Consider the following 22,031-nt stretch of genomic DNA (forward strand, 5'->3'; position numbering starts at 1 on the left):
CTGATTCTTTCTCGCGGGTTGAACCGACTTCAGGGACTTTGAATATTCAGCTTCCCGCTTCGCTTCGTGACTTTGGAGTGATTGGTTCAAGCGGAAGCAACATGCCGGCCCAGCCTTTCAGATTGGTATGATGAAATCCATCCTTAGCCATTTACACCCCTCAATTAAAAGCGTCTCTTGCCAAGCGAGGATCTTTGATATTTTCTTCAAAAGGGCAGCAGTTCCATAATAGATCTCCCAACCCCAATTTGCAAACATTTAACCGCGTGCCCAAGTGTTTCAGATCCGTCCAATGCGAGGTGCAGTGGTGCATTAACCATTAAGCAGACTAAGCACGCGCTTAAGAGCACCAGGGCCAAAGGGGGCACCACAAAGTTGAGAAAGAAAGAAAAAACTCCAATGAAGATTTGTACAATACATGCAAAGGAGGGGGGCACCAAGATTTGTCAGTGCTTAGGACACCAGTGAGCCTTAATCCACCCCTGGCCAGGTGTGTAGTCTGTCCCAATACATCAAGTATTGCATTGCACTGGATGTGTTGTTACATATCAATTACACATATTGTGTTATTGGAGGATGTTTTATATCAGATACCAAGCTTCTCTCAGGATAATCTTTTAATTTCTGTTTTAACTTCTTGGAGTGGCAAGGCCAAGCCGATTCCCACTGTTGCCAGCCACTCCACTAAGTAAATGGCAGACCTAAATCCCCTCTTAGCTGCTCTGATGAAGCCAATTGCAGTGTGGACTGGGCCTCCCCTTAGTTTTCCTTTGCTTACTCCAGGAAAACCTTCTGCCCCATTGCCTTCTCTGGCAGCATTACAATTGCACCATATTTTTGCTGTTGGAGTTAGAACAATTGTGGGACCAGACAGGATTTAAAATAATGTAGGCAAATGATCACCATGCTCTTCAGAGTAGACACATAAGAACCTCTGGTTCCTTTGAACTGATTGTCCTTTAAATTTCGCTGGCCTGATGGGATTTTAAATATAGAAACCTAAGCTATATGGTGTTTTATTTTTCACTCTTGCCAAACATGTCCCTCCCATCTTGATCTAGGGCAGCTCCTTCAGCTGCTCCTATACTTGGGCTGACCTTTTCCCACCCCTCTTTCTTTCCTTGCTCTTTCCCTCCTTACCGTTGTGAGCCTGGTGGCCAATGAGCTTCTCTAGAAGATCAGATGTCACTATAACAGGAGGACTTAATTGCCTGCTGGAGTTGGCAGAGCCTGCAGCCTGATCCATTCGGCAGAAAGCTCCTTGCTTCTCTCAGCTCCCCCTCTCAGGTAAGAAAGAGATTCAAGTGAGACATATATCGGTAAAGTATAGGGAAAAAGCATGTCCAAAGTTGCCTTATTCAGACTAGGGTGGAATGCAAAACAGGAAGGCAGAGGTTCTTGGGCCTGCAATAAAAGTAGGTTTCCAGATCCTAGAACCACAGGACTTCTCCTCCTCCTTGAGAGGGTTTGCTTCAAGCTAGTAACAATAAACGGTAACAACTGTCCATTAAAAAAAAAGGAAGGCGATCCATCAAACAGGAATCTATATGTGGGAAGTATATGGTCCTGCGACCTGTGGTCAAAAGTGATATGTATCGCATGCACAAAACACGCAAAAAATTTCAAAGTTGGCAACTGAAATACAACCTAAATGGGGGGTTTCCTCCCTGCTTGCATTCCCACAGAAAGGGATTGAGTGGAAAGACTGTGAGGATTGCTTAAATGTCAGTGGGGGAAGCCCATTGAATAGAAGCATCTCTCAGATTACTGCAGAAATAAAGCACTTGAATACGATGGATAATGTGTACATTTTAAAAAGAAAAAAGGTGTATTTCAGTAGTGTGTTAGATTATTTCAGCACCGTTGGTAAAATAAAGGACTGCGGTGAGTATTTTTCAGTTGACGTTATTTCAGTTATGAAATCGAAAATCAGCTTGTTGCGTCATCACTGAGTTCGGGCAAAGAACGAAAGTTAGAAGTTATTGTGCATTGTAGCAATTGAGCTTTGTTTGATTTGCACTAAAAATATTATCCCATGGGGATGATTTAACCCCAGTTAAATACTGTATATTTTAATTAGACATTAAATTTTGAGGATTGTTCTCAGATCTTATGAGCAATGTTGAAAATTACTGATTTTCCTGCAAATTATACATTTTTGTGTTGGACTATATGAAAGGGAAAGTCAAACGTATGGCATTGTTTGATTCTGAACTGAAAGCAGCACATGTGAACTAGGCCTTTAAATTATTGTAAGATGCAAGTATCAAAAGCATATATCTTATCTTAGCTCTTTAAACAGGCCGGACCAAAAAATCTGCCAAAGGATTAAATTGTAATTGGCTGAAATATAGTTGTCATCTTGGAAACTGGTGGCAGAGATGAAGTGGTCCATGGTAAATAACAGACCAGGAAATAGTCAGGTATCAGTAGTAAATCTTCTCAATAGTGTATAGAAACATAAAAAAGTGATGGCAGAAAAAGAGCTAGTAGTCCATCAAGTCTGCCTTTTGCATTTTTTTATTTGTTTTGGTTTTCTTAATTAATTAATTTTTAATCATTATTTATTTATTTGCCAGATAATATTTTCTGACAATAAGTGAATCATTCAGGTAAAATTCTGTGAATCATCACAACTATTGCATCTGAGTAATGTACCCCTTATTATATACCGGTAATGGCATATTCTGTTATGTCACCATATGTGAAAGTCCTTTGAGGCTTCTAAAAAAGGGAAGATGAAAAGCTGGACTATCTGTTACTGAATTCTGCTCCTGATTGGATGTGGCTGAAGACATGACCTAGGACTGTATAACTAATACACCTTCTATGTCCTGTATGGCAGCTGTCCCATTTTGGAAACCATTTGTGTATGCTAGGGCAGATTGGATACCTTTTTGCACATCATGGCAGATCTTTTTTGATTGGGGAACTATGGAGGCAATCACCACACAAAGACGCCACCATGTGTTAGCTTTCAACATATGCACCCTGTTCCTAATCTGACTTGCTGGATTTGTAGGTAACCTTTTATTGGTCAATTACTTTACTTTACCCAAGTTTAAGTTCATGGAGGTGTACTGGTCCAGATTTTGTAGCCTTCTATTTGCATCCCATCCCCATTCCCCAATTCTTATGGTGTTTTTATTTTTTACAAAATGTATCAATAAATCCCATTAAGGAGAATAATACCCATACTTTCTGGGTAAAGGTGTGATTCACCTTGCCACGTAGAGCATTTCCCTTGTTTTCTCTCTAATATAATAGGACGGCATGAAAAGCTCTAAGGCCTCATCCTTAAAATTGTCCTCATTCTGAAATTCCAGAATTCCAACTGAGTATGGTCACCATGTTTCAATTTGAACCTAAGGATAAACAGATCTTTTTCTTGTCTTAGACTCATGGAGTGGTAGAGTAAAAAGCGACCACAAGAATTATCTAACTCAACTCCCTGCAATGTGCAGGAAATCCAATTTAATAATAGAATTAAATAATAAATAATAGATATATAAAAACAGATAAATAATAGAAGGTATTCTTTTTATTCTTGTGATATATTCTGGCACTTTTCTAATAACATAATGCTACCATGAGTTTGCCTATGTTTGGATTTTTTTGCAGACAAGCCTTTGGTTTTAAGAAGAGAAAGGTTTACCTGGCCTATATAGGTATCCATATCTCCAGCTGTTTTAATGCAACACTGTTGGTTATAAAGTTTTGCCTGCTCTCAAAATTCTTTGCAACTACCTATCTATCCATGAGGTTTTGTAAAAAAATAATCACAACAACATTTGGCATAAAAGCATTTATAACTGGCTTTATCAAAGTATATTTTTGTTTGGAGAGCCGGTCTTTAATGCACCCAGCACCTTGAAGAACCTTCTAGAACTTGAAGAGAAATGTCATAAATCTTCACAGCTATGTGAAAAAGGATCAGAGAGAGTTTGCTTTCTTTTTGAGACTCTTTTCTTAGTGAACTCGGTTCCTTGGAGACAGAGATTGAGCATAAGATTTGGACAAATGGGTGGGGTTAAAAAAATGAACCTCTTAAGCTTCCCTTGTTTCTTTTAAGAGCTCCAGCTGCTGGTTTCTTGAACCACATATAGAATGGCATTGCGGCCCAGCTAAAGTGCCAAGAAGAATTTTTGAGGCAGTGAAAAAAAAAAAGCAGAGCACACAGCAAACAATACACTGGAGACATCAGATTGATTAAATATTCTGCCAGGAGAATGGTTTCGTCTGCCAAATGGGTCCATGAACCAATTTGCTTTTCCCCTCTGATATCCAGCTATGCCTATCAAGTCCATCGTTTAGCACCAGCAGCTTTCCTTCTCATCCTTCTTTCCGATAATTTTTTTGCTTCACCTTGTATGGCCAAGGAGAGAGAGAATGATTGATGGGAGGACAGCTATTTTCATCAATGGTCTCCGAGATGAGAGGGAGTGAATTCAATCTATCAAGGGGAAGATGGGTACATTCTCAGCTGTTAAGAAGCTCCTTAAGAGATGGGGTCTGGTGTTTTCAGCCAAGAATTGGAAGAGATTTCAGCACATATAGTTCAGAGCGGGAAGGAGAAATTGGTCTGGGATTTATGTGACAGAATTATGATCCACGTTCCCTGCTGCAGATTGGCTCAGCATCAGGCATTTATTTATAACATTTCCACTTCAGTCAGAGCCTGTCTGATTTATCTGAGTTGAATTTGTCTTTTAAAAAAGTGAGTTGGTTTGCTAGTGTAAACACATAATATGCAATTGAGTCAACAGTATATTTTTTAGAACTGACTTACAAATGTATCAGGAGTTCACATCTCAGGGGTTGAGTGGTTAGGTTACTGTGAACTGATTTGATGACAGCAGAGCGGAAAGAAAAAAGGTTGCTTTAAAAAAACCTTTTATCTTAGTTTAGCTGGGGGAGGGAATCTGTACGTAATACAGATGTATATCTGTAATAATGATCCTCTTTCTCCCCCCCCCCCTTTCTATATTTGCTTGTTGTGGTGGCAGGTGGATGGATAGGTAGTTAGAAAGAATTTTGAAAGCCCACAAAACATGGAAAAATGGATTGAGAAAATCAAATGAAATGAAAAAGATGATTTTGAAGTTTTAAAATCAGCTGCTTTAAGGTTTGGCCCTTAAGCAAAGGACCAATGCCAGTGTTTGCCCACATGTCACCAGTCATGGTCTCCATATTGTATTGATTTATCATGGGCAGCAGATTGCTAGCGTACTTATCATTGGACGTATTTTGGATAGTCAGTGCCAAATATGTAATTTTAGGATAAAATAAAAATTGGTTATATTTTAAGGCTTCCCTAGACTTAAATTTCAATCACTGAAACTGATTCCCTCAAAAAGTTCTGATGATGGGCTGGAGACAACCCCAAAAGTACCGTAAGCACCATTTGCAGATAATTACAATATATGATCATCCTGGATCTGAAATTATTTGGGGACAAACACTGGGAAAGAGATTTGGATTTATCTGTTTCATTGGCACCTCTACAAGTTCCTTGTTCCTTGGCTCAGCCTAGACATGAGGATACTTGAGGGGGAATCCGAACCTATCACAAAAACAATATTTAAAGACTTGGTTTTTATCAAGCTAAAGGAACATTAGGCACCATAACAAAACCACCAGGATGCAAACAAGGAAAAATATCAAATCCCTATTTTGATGGATGGATGGATGGATGGATGGATGGATAGATACACACCCCCGCACCCACGCTCACATACACACACATGGAGCACAGACTGGTTAAGGATATTAAAAAATAATTCACAAAGGTACAGGATTTATGTAATATCTCAGTTGATAAATAAAGTTGCTAAACAGGTAGAATATTTCAACAAAGAGCATGACCTGGAACCTGAGTTCAATGCTAGAACTCAGCTGAAGTCTTTGCAATTGTACTAAGAAGGAAATTAATGCTTCTAAATGAGTATCTCTATCTAGGGTGTGTCTGTGCACTTTTAGTTAACCATAATATCACTGGAGGATAAGAAGAAAGGGAATCCTTACAGTTCTAGTGTTTATCAAATGATCCTAGTTTTCCTGATGTTTTTTTCCCCCCAGCATGATTTCTGAACCAAAATAATGTATGCCTTATATGTCATCCTGTTCTAGATTAAAATGTTTTGATGGCTTGTTGTGCAGAAGGATTTCTCTGAAGGGAAAAGAAAGGTCAATACTTTGTTGGAGTCAATAGAGTTCATTGAGACAAAAACTCATACCTATGTGAGATTGAGTTGAGTAGGATTGAGCTATCCATTCCTGGGCACTCAATGATCTTCATCCAGTACAATCTCCCTCATTTTTAAAATTACTGCTTACGATAAACATAGAAATAAGGAAAGCATCACAACACATGACACTTATATGCCATCTAACTTACCCGTCAAGCCAGAAATGGCTAAAGGTAATAATATTAAGAGAAACTTTAGAAATAGTAAACCTATTGGGTTAAAAACTACTTTAGTATGCATACAAGACTTTCTTGAGACAGAAGCTGAATGAAGCTTCTTTAGAGATGCAACTAAATGAATAGTCATTTTTAATCTCAACTGTATATTTTTCTAGTGAAACATTAACTTTATATGAATCATGCATGCAGAACAGCCTTATATTACATGCGTATATCCGAGATAGTGATTATCTGTATCACTTGAATAACCCCAGATCCTTTGGCTATAGCCTGTGATTTTATTAGCTTCTGTGGTAGTTCTGTGTTTTGGATTGGTATACTTCCAAAGCTTATCACAACTAAGTCTTTTATACAGTCTTTTACAAAGTATAATGATGCTAATAGAATTGCCAAGAGTTGGACATGAATGAATAGGTATCATGATCATCATCATCATTATGATCATCATTATCATTGATAAAAAAAACCCCACTGAATGTTGAAATATTATTTGAACTATGTGAAGATAAAACATTTGTTTTTTAACTTTCACTTAGATATACATGATTTTATATTGTTAATTGTTTCAAAAAGTGAAACAACCATAGAAAGAAACAAATTAAATCAAGATAGATTGCCTTTCTTTTCCATCTAAAAAATGAAAAGAAAAGAAAGCTTAATAACTATGACTGATTCACACCAGTGGGTTCACACAACACACTGAACCATTAATTAACCAAGAGAGTTGTGCTTGCATAAGATACATTACTAAAATGAAGTAAGAAAGCTTTATGATCAGAAAAACAAACAAAACCTTTTTGCTACCATTACCATCTAGAACAGGGATGTCAAACTCGCAGCCCACAAACCGGATACGTCGTCACCCGCTGGCCACACCCAGTTTAGCAAAGTGGGACACCACCATGACGATGCGTGTTTGACACTCCTGATCTAGAGGTTGATTGGATTTGGGCAGCTGTACAAACTCAGCTTGCCGAACACTAGAGAGAACAAGTTTGTCTAGAAAAGAAGCCAAACTAGACTTGAATTGAAATATTTCCTAAGGATACTTTTTTTTGTAAACTCAGATTGTCAACTTATTCAGATGATTTACAGCTTTAACATTTGAAACATTGACGTGCTGGCTTTCAGTTAGCGTGAAACTGAGAAATATTTTCATGTAATTAAATATGATTGACTGTGTGATGATGTTACTGGGATGGACAGCTATTTTCCATCAGTGTCAGCAAAATGATGTCAATGTGGCAGGCAGCCAGCCATATTCTCATAATGTTAGAGATTGGCAATTCACCTGACTTGAAATCAGAAGACTAACCTTGCTTTGAGATGTCTTTTGTCAGAGTAAAACATGTTTATGAACTCCATATGTTCAATTTCACCATTAAGCAGACTGCATCTTCTTAGGTAGGTAATTTAGACAGGAAATTCTTCATTACTGAAGTTGTTACTGTATTTTCACTGCTCTGAAGAATTATCCGTGGGATTTTCATCTTCAGAATCTTCATAGGCTGAGGTTTCTATGAACTTGGACTTGAAGGCAAGGTGAGGACGCATTTGACTCTAGCTGGAAAGTGTCTTGAACTGACCCTACACTTTCATAGGCCAGTTCTTGTTATTTTCTCCATGGCAACAACACAGTGAGGTGAGTTGGACTGAGAGAGAATGACTGGGCCAAAGTCACTGCAGCCATCTTTCATGCCTTACATGGGACTTCGGCTCACTCTCTCTTGTTTTTAGACTGGGGCCTTAACCATTAGACTAAAGTGGTCATCATTCATTATGTGTGAATGGAATATTTTTCATTGAGAACAGAAAGTTATCTGGAGTCTCTCTTAACTTTCTCACATCTGCACACTGTGGCAGTGCTGTGGTTATGTGTACCTTCAGCAATTTAATAAGTTTAAGAAAGTGCATTATGACCCAGCATATTAACAATGGTTGAATCAGGGGGCTTCTGTATATATGTCTCTTTAAATTAATATTTATTAGGCATTTGAATTCTGGTTTGGTATATTAAAGTTGGTTAATGACCATCTGCTAATTCCCCCCACCCCACTAGAGTATGTTGGCTAATTTAGCTAGATTCTGCTGAGTGCCTCTGCAGTGGCTAATATGTAAGGGATGAGATGCAATAAACCAGTTTTCCCCAGGTTATCTTGAACTACAGCTACCAATCTGATGCAAGGGGAAAAGCAGCACACAATTTTGGAGGGTGTTTATTAAACAGAAGGAAAGCCATACAAGTTAGCAGTGATGTAATAGAAGATTTTCTGTGCCCTTGTGCTTGTCTTAGAACCTTACAAATCCACATAAGCATTTTTAGAGCATGCTAAAAAGTTGAGACAGGATTGGGACACTTACATGTCTTAAAAATGAGATTATGCCCTTGCTGTCATAGTTTTTATTCTCAGGAACTCCCAATTGCCACATCTGGAGGAGTCCTTGCAAACTTGTCACTTCTCTTTGTATTATATTGCTGTTCAGAGAACCTTTCATTTTAAAAGTCTGAGGTCAAAGCTGGTCCATTCAGGAATTTAAATTTAAATTTATTTGACATTTATAGGCCGCCCTTTTCCCTGAGGGGACTCAGGGCGGCTTACAATTAATAGGAAGGGGGTGCAAGACAAAACACAAGAAAAAAAAATGTGTGAATAAAAAAATAAACCAGTAAAACACAACATTCATTCAGCATTCGGGTGGGGCGAGGTTAGGGTCTTATCCCCAGGCCTGACGGGATAGCCAGATCTTGAGGGCTGTGCGGAAGGTCTGGACGGTGGTGAGGGTGCGAATCTCCACGGTGAGATCGTTCCAAAGCGTCGGAGCTGCAACTGAGAAGGCTCTCCTCCGCGTAGTCGGAGAGAGATTGAAGTCCCCATATTAGATAATGATTTAGAGATGCCAACTTTTTCTCCCCAAATATGTCAACCACGGTATCTTAAGCCTATAGGACTATTTCTAAGATGCTGTAAGTAGTGTGATTCTAATCCAATACCATATTGTCCCTGAGAGTAATTCTAGGACTAATTGTTTTCAAAGCTAGTGTTCTTGGGAATGATCAGTTTATATACAAGTACAGTACTCAGACTCCAGATGCAATCTTTTCCATGAAGTATCAGTAAAATAAGAACTCTAAAGGGTATCATAATGACTACTTGAAAACCCACTGTTATTTATTTTAGATGTATCTTTAAAAGGTTTATAATAGAGTTGCAAAATCTCCATTTATTTTCTATTAACATACTTTAGATATTGCCACGAGGAGAAGATGTAGGAGTCTAATACAAACCACTATGACAAAAAGAAACAAAAACGACACAGACAGAACATGTGTCTTGACATCATGATGCACATTTTGTTTCTGCCTCCGCTTTGCACACAAACCTACAAAGTATAAGATAATCTTGAAATGATTTGTGTTGCTGACTTATAGTATCAGGAAAGTTAGAGAACATGAGCCCATAATCCACAAGTGAACAGCCTACTATTCCTAGGCCACATGTGACTTCTGAAAGCCTTAAATGTGACCCAAGAATCCTAAATTTATAATGTTAATATTACAGAGGGGTAGAAGCTTTAAATCACTAAATATTGGAAGAATATCTCTTTCAGTATTAATACAGTTTAAATGTAAATGAGATGTCATTAATATTATATTTCAGCTTGACCTTACCGTCCTCCACAGTATGGGCAAGGAAGGTTTGCATTACTGCATTATTCATCACTGAATTATTAAAGTAATAACAGCGAGTTGACGCAAATTATTAGCCAACTTTTAATATTGAGTCAACATTAGTAGCGATCACCACTTTTTTTTCAGCTATCTAAAGTAGCTTTCAAGTTCTATAGATTTATATGAGTATATGGATGAGTTATTATTTATACATTCATTTAAACTGATTTGAATCAGTTTATACATTTTGGAGTTTGCATGTTGTATAAGTCTAATTCAATTTGGAAAATAAATTTGATCCACGGATATTATCAAAGTGGCAGGAAATTTTTAAGAATCGTGTATGGGGGCGAAAAAATGTTAGTGGCTCTTTTTTTTTTTTAAAATGTGTATGAAATGGGCCTGCCCTGACCTCTTAAACTAAAATAATACTTTCCTTGACTTTTTGAGTTATGTATGATTGGAATACCTGGAATTTCAAAATATTGTACAAAATAACCCAAGTAAACACACAACCTTTTTGGTGTTTATGGTACATTGTACCATTACATTTTGTCACTTGGAGTCATGTACTATCCCTTATATGGCAAGGCAATTGCCTCCAGGAATCCTTGATCTTCTAAAATAGAAACCTTGTAAGCTGCAGATGTTCTTTGGGACATCCATCCATCTGCTGCTCCTTCAAGAGTCCTCTCAAGTATCAGCTGAGTAATTAAGACCAGACCAGGCTTGGGTTTCCTTGGGAGCAGCTTTGTGTTTTCTAATTAAAGCTTCGTCCCTCAAGGACTCCAGTGGGTGTCAGAAGAAATATTCCAATAAAACCCACCAGTGACCTCCTTGAGGTTTTTGAACTCTTCAGAAATTATTCTGCAAATTGCTTATGACTCCCAAGAAATTGAGCTTTTGTGGGTTTCCATCCTCATCTGAGATGCAAAAGTTTGCTTTACACAAAGTAGACAAGAATTCCTGTTCTTTGGGATAAAATATAAGCCAAAAGGTTTCCTAAGCAAAGAAAGGACATTTTGCTTGCCTTTTATAAAACAAAGCCAAGTTCTGTAGATAATATATGCTATTAGTGAAAGTAAACATTCTTCCTGATTTTCATACCCTGTGGTATGAAAGCTGATGTAAATGTAAGGACATGTGGGATAATATTACTTAAATAGCCTTGTAATTTCTGGCATTTTTTTTCATCATAAGTAGAGATGCAGCTGATCTGGTCATATCTGTCTTGGTATGAATACAAGCTGGGTAACCGTAACAACTACTCTGTGTATGGGAAACTGAGGGTGGGTCTCGGCATGGTATATGCATGCTTTATGCATACTTTGTCTGTGAGACCTAATTAGTAAAATACTGTATTTGGGCCTGGGATAAAATGTCAAATCAATCCCATCAACTTGCAGTTTCAATTCTCAGGAACATAAATACAGGTAGTTCTTGACTTACGACCACAATGGGGCCCAAAATTTCTGTAATTAAGTGACACGTTTGTTAAGTGAGTTTTGCTCCATTTTACGATCTTTCTTGCCACAGTTGCTGAGCGAGTCACTGCAGTTGATAATTTAGTAACTGATTGTTAAGTGAATCTGGTTTCCCCATTGACTTTACTTGTCAGAAGGTCACAAAAGGTGATCACGGGACACTGCAACTGTCATAAATATGAGTCAGTCGCCAAGCATCTGAATTTTGATCATGTGATTATAGGGATACAGCAAAGATCATAACTGAAAAACGGTCATAAGACACTTTTTTCATTGCCGTTATAACTTTGAACAGTCACTAAATGAATGGTTGTAAATTGAGGATTATCTGTAGTAAGGATCACAATATTTATTGCTTTGAACAGTCACTAAAAAAACGTTGTAGATCGAGGACTTAACTGTAAGGGGGAAAAACACCCCATGAAGCTATATAGTATTGTGTATCACAAGGGGCCACTCTATGAGTGAGATAAATTTGATAAGTAAACCACCTACATGAACATGGATGCTCCTAGAAAACTGCCTTGTTGCATTCACACAATGTTATGAGGGTTCAACTATTTGCAAGCCTTCCATAACTGTCTTTTATTTTACTTCATAGGAGAAAAACGTTAAGAAAAAAGCAAGGGACTAGCTCCCCAATGTCTTTTGTTTGGTAGCATTAGGAATAAACAATCTCGATATTTATTAATAAGAAAATAATGTGCGGATAATTAAATAATATTAGACTGTGGATAATAAAATAATACTACACTGTGTTCTTATTGCTAGGGTTTGCATAGTAGTTCAGAAGGCCTGAAGCATTCAGCCTGGCATTCTAGAGGTTAGAATCCAGGTTTATCTGGAATTTTCCTAATTCTCAATCAAACCAGTCATTGGATATACTTGTTGAGAATTATTGAAGTCATAATCGAGCACATCTGGAGGTACCAGGTGGCAGAAGGCTAGGCTCATGAAATGTTCCACTTTATCAAACATGACTTTGGCATGATTTAAGAGCCTGCTTATGCATAGGGCATGTTGTAGGCTGAATTTTTTTCCCACTGAACCTAATAATATCGGCTTGAGTTTGAATCCAATTGGGTAAGATTGATGGGGAGAGTTTTTGGTATTTTATCCTGACCGGGAAATCAACATTATAAAGTATAGAGGAGTAAGAATTAAGGTCCTGCTTCAAACTAGCTTTGTGCTTTGTAGAATATTTAAAAGTTTATGAATGCACTATTTTTTTAAAAAGTGCTTTCAATTAATTAAACTGCCATTTTGCATAAATAAATTACTATAAGTGTATGCACTGAGACTGACTCTGGCCTTTATTTATTTTTTTTCATCCAGAAACCTCCTGCCAAAATGTCTGACACCGAAGAAGTGTAAGTAAAAACAGATTTGATTGTTAACTTATTTATACGGGTCTTTGCTGGTTGGAATTTTTTGGTAGAGACAAACTATCAGTTTTTCATTTGTACAAGGATCAAAATTCTGTTCCAAAGACAATGAACCAAGGTGTTAAATAATCAAGTAGGTTAATATATCACAGACGCTTGATTCAAATGTCCAAAAAGAAAAAAAAATAGCATTTAGCCTTCTATCAAATGTAATTTTATTAAGATATAAAATATATATTTATTGCTTGTATAAGTGCAGAATATAACTTCTTAACAATGTGTATTGTAATTATGGAGGAGGCAATGTGATTATGTAAATATAATTTTGTATATCTGAATAGATAGATAGGTATAGATATAGATATATGTGTGATGACCCAGGGCAAAGCACAGAGCCAACACAGCCAGCTGATAATTCAAACTCCCCTTTATTGCTCCAACTTTCCCCCAAATGCGCCCATGTTTATGGCAAGTCCTGGGACAAAGGGTTCACACACACCTCAAGCAAAACCTCTGGCTGTGAGTAGTCCAGCAAAACACTGTCAGAACAATGGCTTCAAGGCAAGAAGTCCAACGAAGCAAAGGAACACAGCAATGATAAGGGAAGAAGTACAGCAAACTCCAGATGTTAGGAACGGCAACAAAACTCCACAAATTCAGCACTTATTCCCGACAACCGCCCCCTCCCCACAGCATCTCTCTAAGTCTCAGTCCCCAGGGGTGCCTTGTGAAGAGGGATGGGGCACTCCTCTCCTGAGTTGTCAGGTTGGCCTGCACTGTTCTCCTCTCCATTCTCCGTACTTGGGGATCAGGAGAGGGCAGTCCTTCCTCATTCCTCATTTGAGCTCCGTTGCTCCTCATCTCCATTTCCTGCTCTCTCTTCCCCTGTCTCTTGATTGTCCTGCCCCTGTTGCTCCCTGCTGGCAAGCCATCCTAAGCTTGAGGGACCTGGGGCTGTCTCCTCAATCTCCGTTGGCCCCAGCTCTGACTCATCCTCCTCCACAGACTCAGGCTCCAACGGGCCCACGATAATATGTATATCTGTATTTTATACACACAAACAAACACACACACACACACACACACACATGTATGCATGCATACCTGTATATAAGAAAGCAAATAAAAAGCATTCTAATTTTAACTGATGAGATGCAAAGTGAGGATATACCCTTGTGTCCTTAATAAGTGTATTACTAACAAGTCATCCAACAACCAAAATAATGTGCACTTTACCAGGTGGATTACGGAGATTTCAAATTGACTATTTTAGTGCGAAAAAAGGTGGAAATGCTTATAACAGCAAAAACGTGGCAAGAGGCTGACTGTGGAACATCACAAACTGTTCATGTGCAAGTTCCGAATCAAGCTAAAGTGGAAGAAGAAAATCAAACTATTTCCATTGTGTGATCTTGACCCATCGGTTTAAGGAGAACATTGGGAATTGCTTTGAACTTCACTGAAAGAGAACCACAGGAAAACTGGCATGAAATAAAAAAAAAGTTGTGAACGATAAATGTGAAAAAAAAACCCTTCAAAATACTAAGAAAAAGAAGAAACAAACTGAATGTCAGCAGAAATGGTGGACATTGCCAAGAAGAAAAGAGAAGACAAAGACAGCAAAGGCAATGATCTCCAGAAGGAACTTAATAAAAAAATTCAGAAGAGACAAGAAACAATCTATAGAAGAAACATCATCTGCGAAGATCTTGCTGATGGTAAAAAAAAACAAAGAGAAGTTTTTTAAAGCATCTCCAAACTCAGAAGGTGGTTTCAACCTCAAATCAGTATGCTAAAAATGCCAGTGGACAAATAGTAACTATTTCAAACAATGATAGAATAAATACATTAAAATTCTGCACAGCAGAGATGTCAATTTCCAAGATACCTTATTAAAAGATATTTCCTACTTACAAAAACCATTAAGTGAAGTCAGATCAAGCCTCTGGTCATTACGAAGTTGGAAAGCTATTGGGAATGGAATATCTATAGAAATTTGCCAAATAACAGAAGAAGAATCAGTAAAGGTTCTAAACAAATTATTTTACCAACTCTGATTTAGTGACCATCAGTTTGGTAAAGGTTGCATGGCCATGGCAAAATCATCCTATCTCAGATGATCTTGAAAAGACTATAATGCTAGGAAATGTGGAAGAAAAGAAGAAGAAAAAAGATGAGCAGCAAAGTGAATGGGCTCAATTACAGTAGTAATGGACACACTGGGGAAAGACCAAAGGATCATATGAGGATAGATCTTCCTAAAGGAATCTCTCTAATCTAATCTAATATAAAACAATCTAAAATAATCTAATCTAAAATAATCTAAAATAATATGGCATGTACTAATCAGGAAAAGTGCACCTATTAAAACATGCTTTTTACTCAATAATTGCAAAACATATTTATATTTGTTTTCAGTTATTTTTCTTAATTCTTAGTATTTTTTATGTTTTTATTTTTTATTTACAAACATGTAAAATACACACACACAAAACTTAGACACCACATTTACACAATACAATACAAACAGGAGCTTCCTCTTCTTTCTAATAGCAATTATCAATCGATACCGCTCACCTTATATTATTTCCCCTTCTATTATATTTCATTTGGATTTCACCATTCTTAACCCTTTTATTTTACTCATAACTATTATTTTTGAGTTTTGTTGTATTCCTTCATTGATTCTTGTTTCTTTCCTCCATCCACCTATACCATTTATCCCATACCTGGTAGAATTCTGATTCTTCTTTTCTCTGGATTTCTTTAGTTAGTTTGTCCATTTCAGCACAATCCATAACCTTTCTTATTATTTCATCTTCGCTTGGAGTTAATTTGTTTTTCCATTTCTGGGCAAAGGCAATCCTTTCCACCGTAATTATATATAGTATTAAATACTGGATTTCTTTTTTGTATTTCGCAGACATTATTCCTAATAAAAAAACTTCAGGTTTCCATTCTATTTTAACCCCTGTTATTGCCTCCAGCCAATTTTTGATCCTTTTCCAAAAACTTTTAGCCTCCTCACAGGTCCACCACAAATGGTAATATGTTCCGTGTATTGATTCGCATTTCCAACATTTGGGGGAGGTATTTGTTAAGATTTTAGCTTAGCTTGTTGGTGCCAGGTGCCATCTGTAAAACATTTTGTACTGGTTTTCTTTGTATGCAACTGATAGTGTCATTTTTAAGTTTGTTTCCCAAAATTTTTCTCATTTGTCTAATTCAATATTATAGCCAAAGTTCTGCACCCATTTTATCATTTGTTCTTTCACAATTTCCTCTTCCATTTTATACTTCAGGAGAACTTTATATATTCTCCCTATCATCTTTCTATCTGAGCTTTGAATAATTTTATCCAATTTGAGTGGTTCTATTTCGATGTCATATAATTTAGTATCATTATTGTATTTAGTTTGATTTGGAGGTAAGTTCCCATCTTATAAATAACAAGAACAAGTAACAAAGATAATACTATGAAAACACTATTGATGTAGCTCAAGAGCTTAGATTGACCTACAATGATAGACGAAAACAATATTTATAGGGTCTAACCTTGGTAGCTGAAGTGATGTTATCTAAGAGGATCACACATTAGTTTATGGCAAAGGGATAATGAAAGTGAAGGTGGAACTGGCTCACAAAATTGGATTTTGGAGGGAAACCTGGAACATCTTAATAAAATGAAGTCAGAATAATGATTCAAGCATGAGAACAAACTTTCTCAAGATGACAATTTCTGAAAGCTAAGTTGAATATTTCAGTTGGAAATATGGATGGGCTTTTCCAATTTAGGATATTTCAAATGTGTTGGGAATACAACATTGAATCTTCCCAGCCACTATGTACAAGTTTACAGATATACACATCTGAGGGGTTAACATTTGGGGAATGACAATATTAACTATATAAAAATCAAGTAATAACTAAAATGTAAAAAAAAAACCCTGTAGTTTCCCATGATTAGGTTTCATGGTAGTTTGTCCTACTTCTGATCTAAACAGGCAAATTTAATCTGATTTCTTTTCTTTCTGTTTGCTTTCTTACAGGGAACAAGTAGAGGGTGAGTAATTATTTATATGCATATGCTGTAAAATAGCTCATTGTTCCAACTTAATTTCGTGACTCATAGTGGTTTTTGAAGCTAAGAGAGTTTGACCAGTTAGACGTACTTTAGTTTTTAATGAGTCACCATGATCTATACCGTGGAGATCATTTTTAAAATTAAATAGATTTCACATGCTCCCTTATTCCACCTGTTGTCCCGCTGAGTTTGAGATCACTGAGAAATATGAACTGTTCAATACAAAAAGGGATATTCAGGAAACAATCACAGCCTGTTCCTCATCTCTCTTTTGTTCCACAATAGCTCTTACTAATTGTTGTCTAAGATAAACCCCATCAAGTTGCCTAGCTCAGATCCAATGGCATCTAAAAGTAAATATTCCTTTCCATGCTTTGGGGGGAAAAATGGAAATTCAGCTCTATCCCACTCCCCGCCTTCAAAGGCATCATGTATTTGAAAGCTCCAAAAAGAATTTTCAAATGTATTGGGCTGCAAGATCCCTTAATTTTGAAGCCAGAAGTGTGTATGTGCTTGTATGTGTTTTTTTGAGACATATTTCTGATTCTGTGTTCAGCAGATACAACATATAATTGTGGCTAGCCTGTAGTTTTATAGCAGCACAAACATCTGGCTTGTATTGAATTTACCACAAAAATCAATATCTGATTGGGTTTCCAGACAATTGACATCTTACCCTATTCCATTTTTGCTCTGCCCTTGTTATTTTTACCTTCCCACTTTGTTTTTATAGAGCTGTTGCTGCCATCTGTTGGTGACCCATTATAGAGTGGGGGAGCCTTTTAAAATGTGTTTGTGGCATAGCAGATTAGGCACGATTATTAGATACCACTTCGTTTTGTATCTGTCTTCCTTGAGCAAGATTGATGAACTAAATACATTAATCATTTCCATTACACGTTTTTATGTTTGTGTCTTGGAAATAGACTTTGTTGTATTGCAAGCAAAAGTAAAAGGACTTTTATTAGCTTTGGATGTCATTAACTTTGGACTTTATTAGCTCTGTTATTCTCTTTGGATCAGAAATAGATAACATTCATTTTTAAAAGTTTTTTTTTTGCTCACATTGATACTATTTATGGCATATTGAAATCTCAAAACTCTTGCTTGAACACATCCAAGGATACATATAGAATGAAATTTGTATTGAGGCAGGATCTGAAACAAACATCTTTGACAACTCATATTAACAGAGAAATTCGCCATTCTGCAGGTCTCCAGAGATACTGAACTCCTGTTCCCCTAATCTCTAGCCAGCACAGCATAGTACATAAGGGCAGAGGATTAAAAAAAGCCGTAATGGAATACCATATTTCTAAGTGTCATTCTAGGGAGATTTATCTGACTGGTGCTGAGCCCCTATAGTTTTTTAAAAGAGTTTTTTGGGGGTGGGTGGAGAGGAGGGTCCTTGTGTATATTCCTTCTAATGCTCAGAATATTTATTTCTGTTTTTACTTACTTGTATTTTATAAAGTAAGCTTCCCAGAGTTATCAGGATTTGAGCAGACTCTAGATCTAAACAAATAAAATAAATTCCCAAGGATTTAGAATAGAACTAGATGGGTTATTTTCTGTTTAATGTGTTTACAATTTAAGTTAGAGAACTAGTCTTTGATTGCATTCAGTGGAAAGTTGGTTTATTTAAGTGGTCCTTAAAAAGAAATCAACTTGAATATATATAAAATATATCTTAACTGGATGAATTTTTTCTGACTTGATTTGTCATCAACGAATTTGCATGATATATTAAAGTTAACTTGCAATTTAAAGCATAACTTGTGTGAACAAAGGGAACATATACTATATTTTTACTATAATTGTATTTCCTAATCATTTTTGCTCCCATTGAGTTTTCATGACCAGAAATAATTCTGTAGAAAAAATATGGGTGGGAAAAGGCAAATTCAGTACCACTTCAGCACATTTTAAAATCAAATTACTTCCATGACTTTGTCATAAAGAGTTTTTCCTGATAAATGAATTGTGCTCATGTATTGCCTTATTGTCCCTCAGCTGGGTTCTAGTCAAGAATTGGTGTAAGTTCTCAAGACTGTCTTTGGTGGCATTTTATAAGATGGCTATCTCATACATATGCCTTTTTCTCTGCTTTGGTCAGAGAGGTCACTCACCAGAATCTCTCTAAAGAAATCTGAGATGAAGTTAATATGACAACCATAACAGCAGCAATATTTATTCGTAAGAATTCAAGATTGCTAAAACAACAGGTCACAAGAATATTTTCAGTGATCCTAGCCACAGAAAAAATTCCACCGATTTTAACACATGAGCACATGTTAATTAAGGAAAAAACATTTTATGAAGGAAACTGCTTTATCATTTTATTTATTTTATTTATTAATCAAATCTATATGGCAGCCCATCGAAAAAGGTGATTCTGGGCAGCATACAATAATAAAACAGTCATTCAGTCATTCCCCTAGTCCAGTGATAGCTAACCTTTTTACCATCACCTTGTTGCCATCTATTCTCCCGCCCCTCACACATGTGCACATGCCCCCCCATGCTCCCCCCGCTTTTACCATGTGATGGCACGGTGGACCCATTTTTTGGCCTCCCCGGGCTCCAGACCCATTTTAGGAGCCTGGGGAGAGCGAAAAAGGCCTTCCCAACCCCCCAGAGACCCTCTGGAGGCGGAAAAAGGCCCATTTGCCGACTTCTGGTGGGCCCAGAAGATCTGAAAATCAGCTGGCCGGTGCACGCATGCATGCCAGAGCTGAGCATGCATGCATGCCAGAGCTGAGCATGCATGCATGCATGCCAGAGCTGAGCATGCATGCATGCATGCCAGAGCTGAGCATGCATGCATGCCAGAGCTGAGCATACATGCTACCGATATGGCTCTGCGTGCCACCTATGGCACACATGCCATAGGTTCGCCATCATGGCCCTAGTCACTAAAGCTTCAATTTGGTTCAGATAGAAGCATTATCAATTTCTTTTCAGATTGACAACAAAAGTCTTTTCAAATTTTGCATGTTTTATGATTTTATAGACAAAGCTTAATCTAATGAATGTAGTTAAAACTAAATACCTTGTATCAGAGTAATGTTGAGCAGGCAATGAGGATATCCCCCAGGATGGGGCTTGAACTGTGTGGTAGCAGCCACTATTTTGACCCATCCTGCAGATGTCCCAGTCAGCCCATGAATTTCTTCTTTCAATTGACATATATTTTATTTTGCAGAAATATAAGCTGTCCTTTTAGTGGGATTCTTACATCTTGCAATCTTAGATCTGAATCTAAAGTCTCTTCTGCAAACTCTTATTCAAATCTCTCATTCTTACATGGACCAAATGCATCATTATTATTTGTTGCTTGCATTTCATTGCCCCATGAAGTTGATTTATTTTATTATTATAAGAAGTGCTAGCTTTTTGTCTTCTGTCCTTTAGCAAGAAGGGTTGGTTGTATCCTCAGCAAGCGTTTATCTTCCATATCAGTCTCTGTGTTGCAGTGCTAAGCCATGTTTTGATCATGCTGCTTTTCTTGTTTCCTTTTTTTGTTTTTCTCTCTCAATGCAGAGGAATATGAAGAAGAAGGTAACAGAAACTTAACCTGGAATGAACCTTTTCTTTCTCTGATGATCCACTGATCATCATTCTTTCACTGCCTGTTCATCCCTCTATCTCTTTGCTACTGCCTGTGAAAGATGATCTAAAATTCTAGAAGGGGGGGGGGAAGCAAACCCAATTACTATGAATTGGCCTCTGTGTTTAATCCTAAATGCTTAATATTAGAGTGTGACAATGGAGTTTGTAATCTTGACCAAGTAGTTTTGGGATTGCTCTTTTGTGCACTCTACTGAATTTATTTTATAGCCATTTTAATTGCAAAATTTAATAGTAGAAACTCCCATTATAATATTTCAGCTTGATAATCTGCTAAATTAAATGCCCATGTGGGTACAATTAATTGGAAAATGATTATCGTTTTGAGTTGATTCATGAATTGATACATTTTTGCATAGCAATTCTTTGGAAGAAGGAGTTCGGAAGATTTGCTTTCTCAGAGGGTTACCATTGCTAAGTTTATTATTTTCCAGAATTTGATCCAAGATGCATTCCATGATACATTCCAGAATTTGTTCCATGAATCATCTTAAATGAAGCTTTTAAGATAGAAATATGATACTGTTTATGATATCATAGAAGTGCTGATGGGATTTCTAACATCATGTCATCAAGTTAATATCATTTGCTGTGCACTAAGTAGAAAATGTGAAGACAGTTGAAAGTGGGATACATGCAATGCCTTGGCATTGGTTGCTAAAACACTGTTCTTAGTTTATAAAACAAGGAGACTCTGTAAAAAAGAAGCTGATCTTTTATCTAAAGCAGTTCGTCAGGCACAATGGGCTTCGGTAGTGTTCCATTTACTATAAACCATTATAATCCGCCAGCACGTTGCCTGGGGAATTCTGGGAGTGGAAGCCCACACATTTTAAAGTTGCTGAGGTTGAGAAACACTGCTCTCTACAAGGTTGACATGTTCAATCTATATGAAAAAAGCAGGGATGTTTTGAACAGTGCATTATTGTCAGTGGTGGGTTTCAAAAATTGTTCGAACCTACTCTGTGGGTGTGGCCTCCTTTGTGAGAGTGGCTTGCCACCCATGTGACCGGATGGGAGTGGCTTGCCGCCCATGTGACCAGATATGAAGATGCCAATGACACTTGTCAGAACTACCTTAAATTACCTCACACACAGCACTGGCATGCATAAGAATATGATGTAAACTTGTTTTTTAAAAGGCATCTTTGGTTTCCATTAAAACAACTTCAACACACGCAATGTTCTGATTGCACCATAAACGCAGTAGTCATCCTTACCTTTCATAGAGGCACTGAGTTTTATAAATATGAGCATGATAGTGTAGAATAATCATATCCAAGGACCAGTGGTGGGCTTCAAAAAATTTTGGAACCTCTTCTGTAGGTGTGGCCTGTTTTCCGGTTCGATA

General features: G+C 37.2%; 1 protein-coding gene across 1 annotated transcript in view; it reads left to right on the forward strand.

Moving 5' to 3' along the window:
• The first annotated feature begins 14,545 nt into the window (after positions 1 to 14,545).
• TNNT3 (troponin T3, fast skeletal type) overlaps positions 14,546 to 22,031 on the forward strand; it is a 32,614-nt gene continuing 25,128 nt past the window's right edge. Inside the window, exons 1-2 of the mRNA XM_032212809.1 lie at positions 14,546 to 14,684; positions 20,594 to 20,611. Of these exons, the coding sequence (XP_032068700.1) occupies positions 14,546 to 14,684; positions 20,594 to 20,611 (157 nt within the window). The remainder of the gene's footprint in view (positions 14,685 to 20,593; positions 20,612 to 22,031) is intronic.

Source organism: Thamnophis elegans, chromosome 1 (genome assembly GCF_009769535.1).
Source record: "Thamnophis elegans isolate rThaEle1 chromosome 1, rThaEle1.pri, whole genome shotgun sequence".
Taxonomy (NCBI): Eukaryota; Metazoa; Chordata; class Lepidosauria; order Squamata; family Colubridae; genus Thamnophis; species Thamnophis elegans.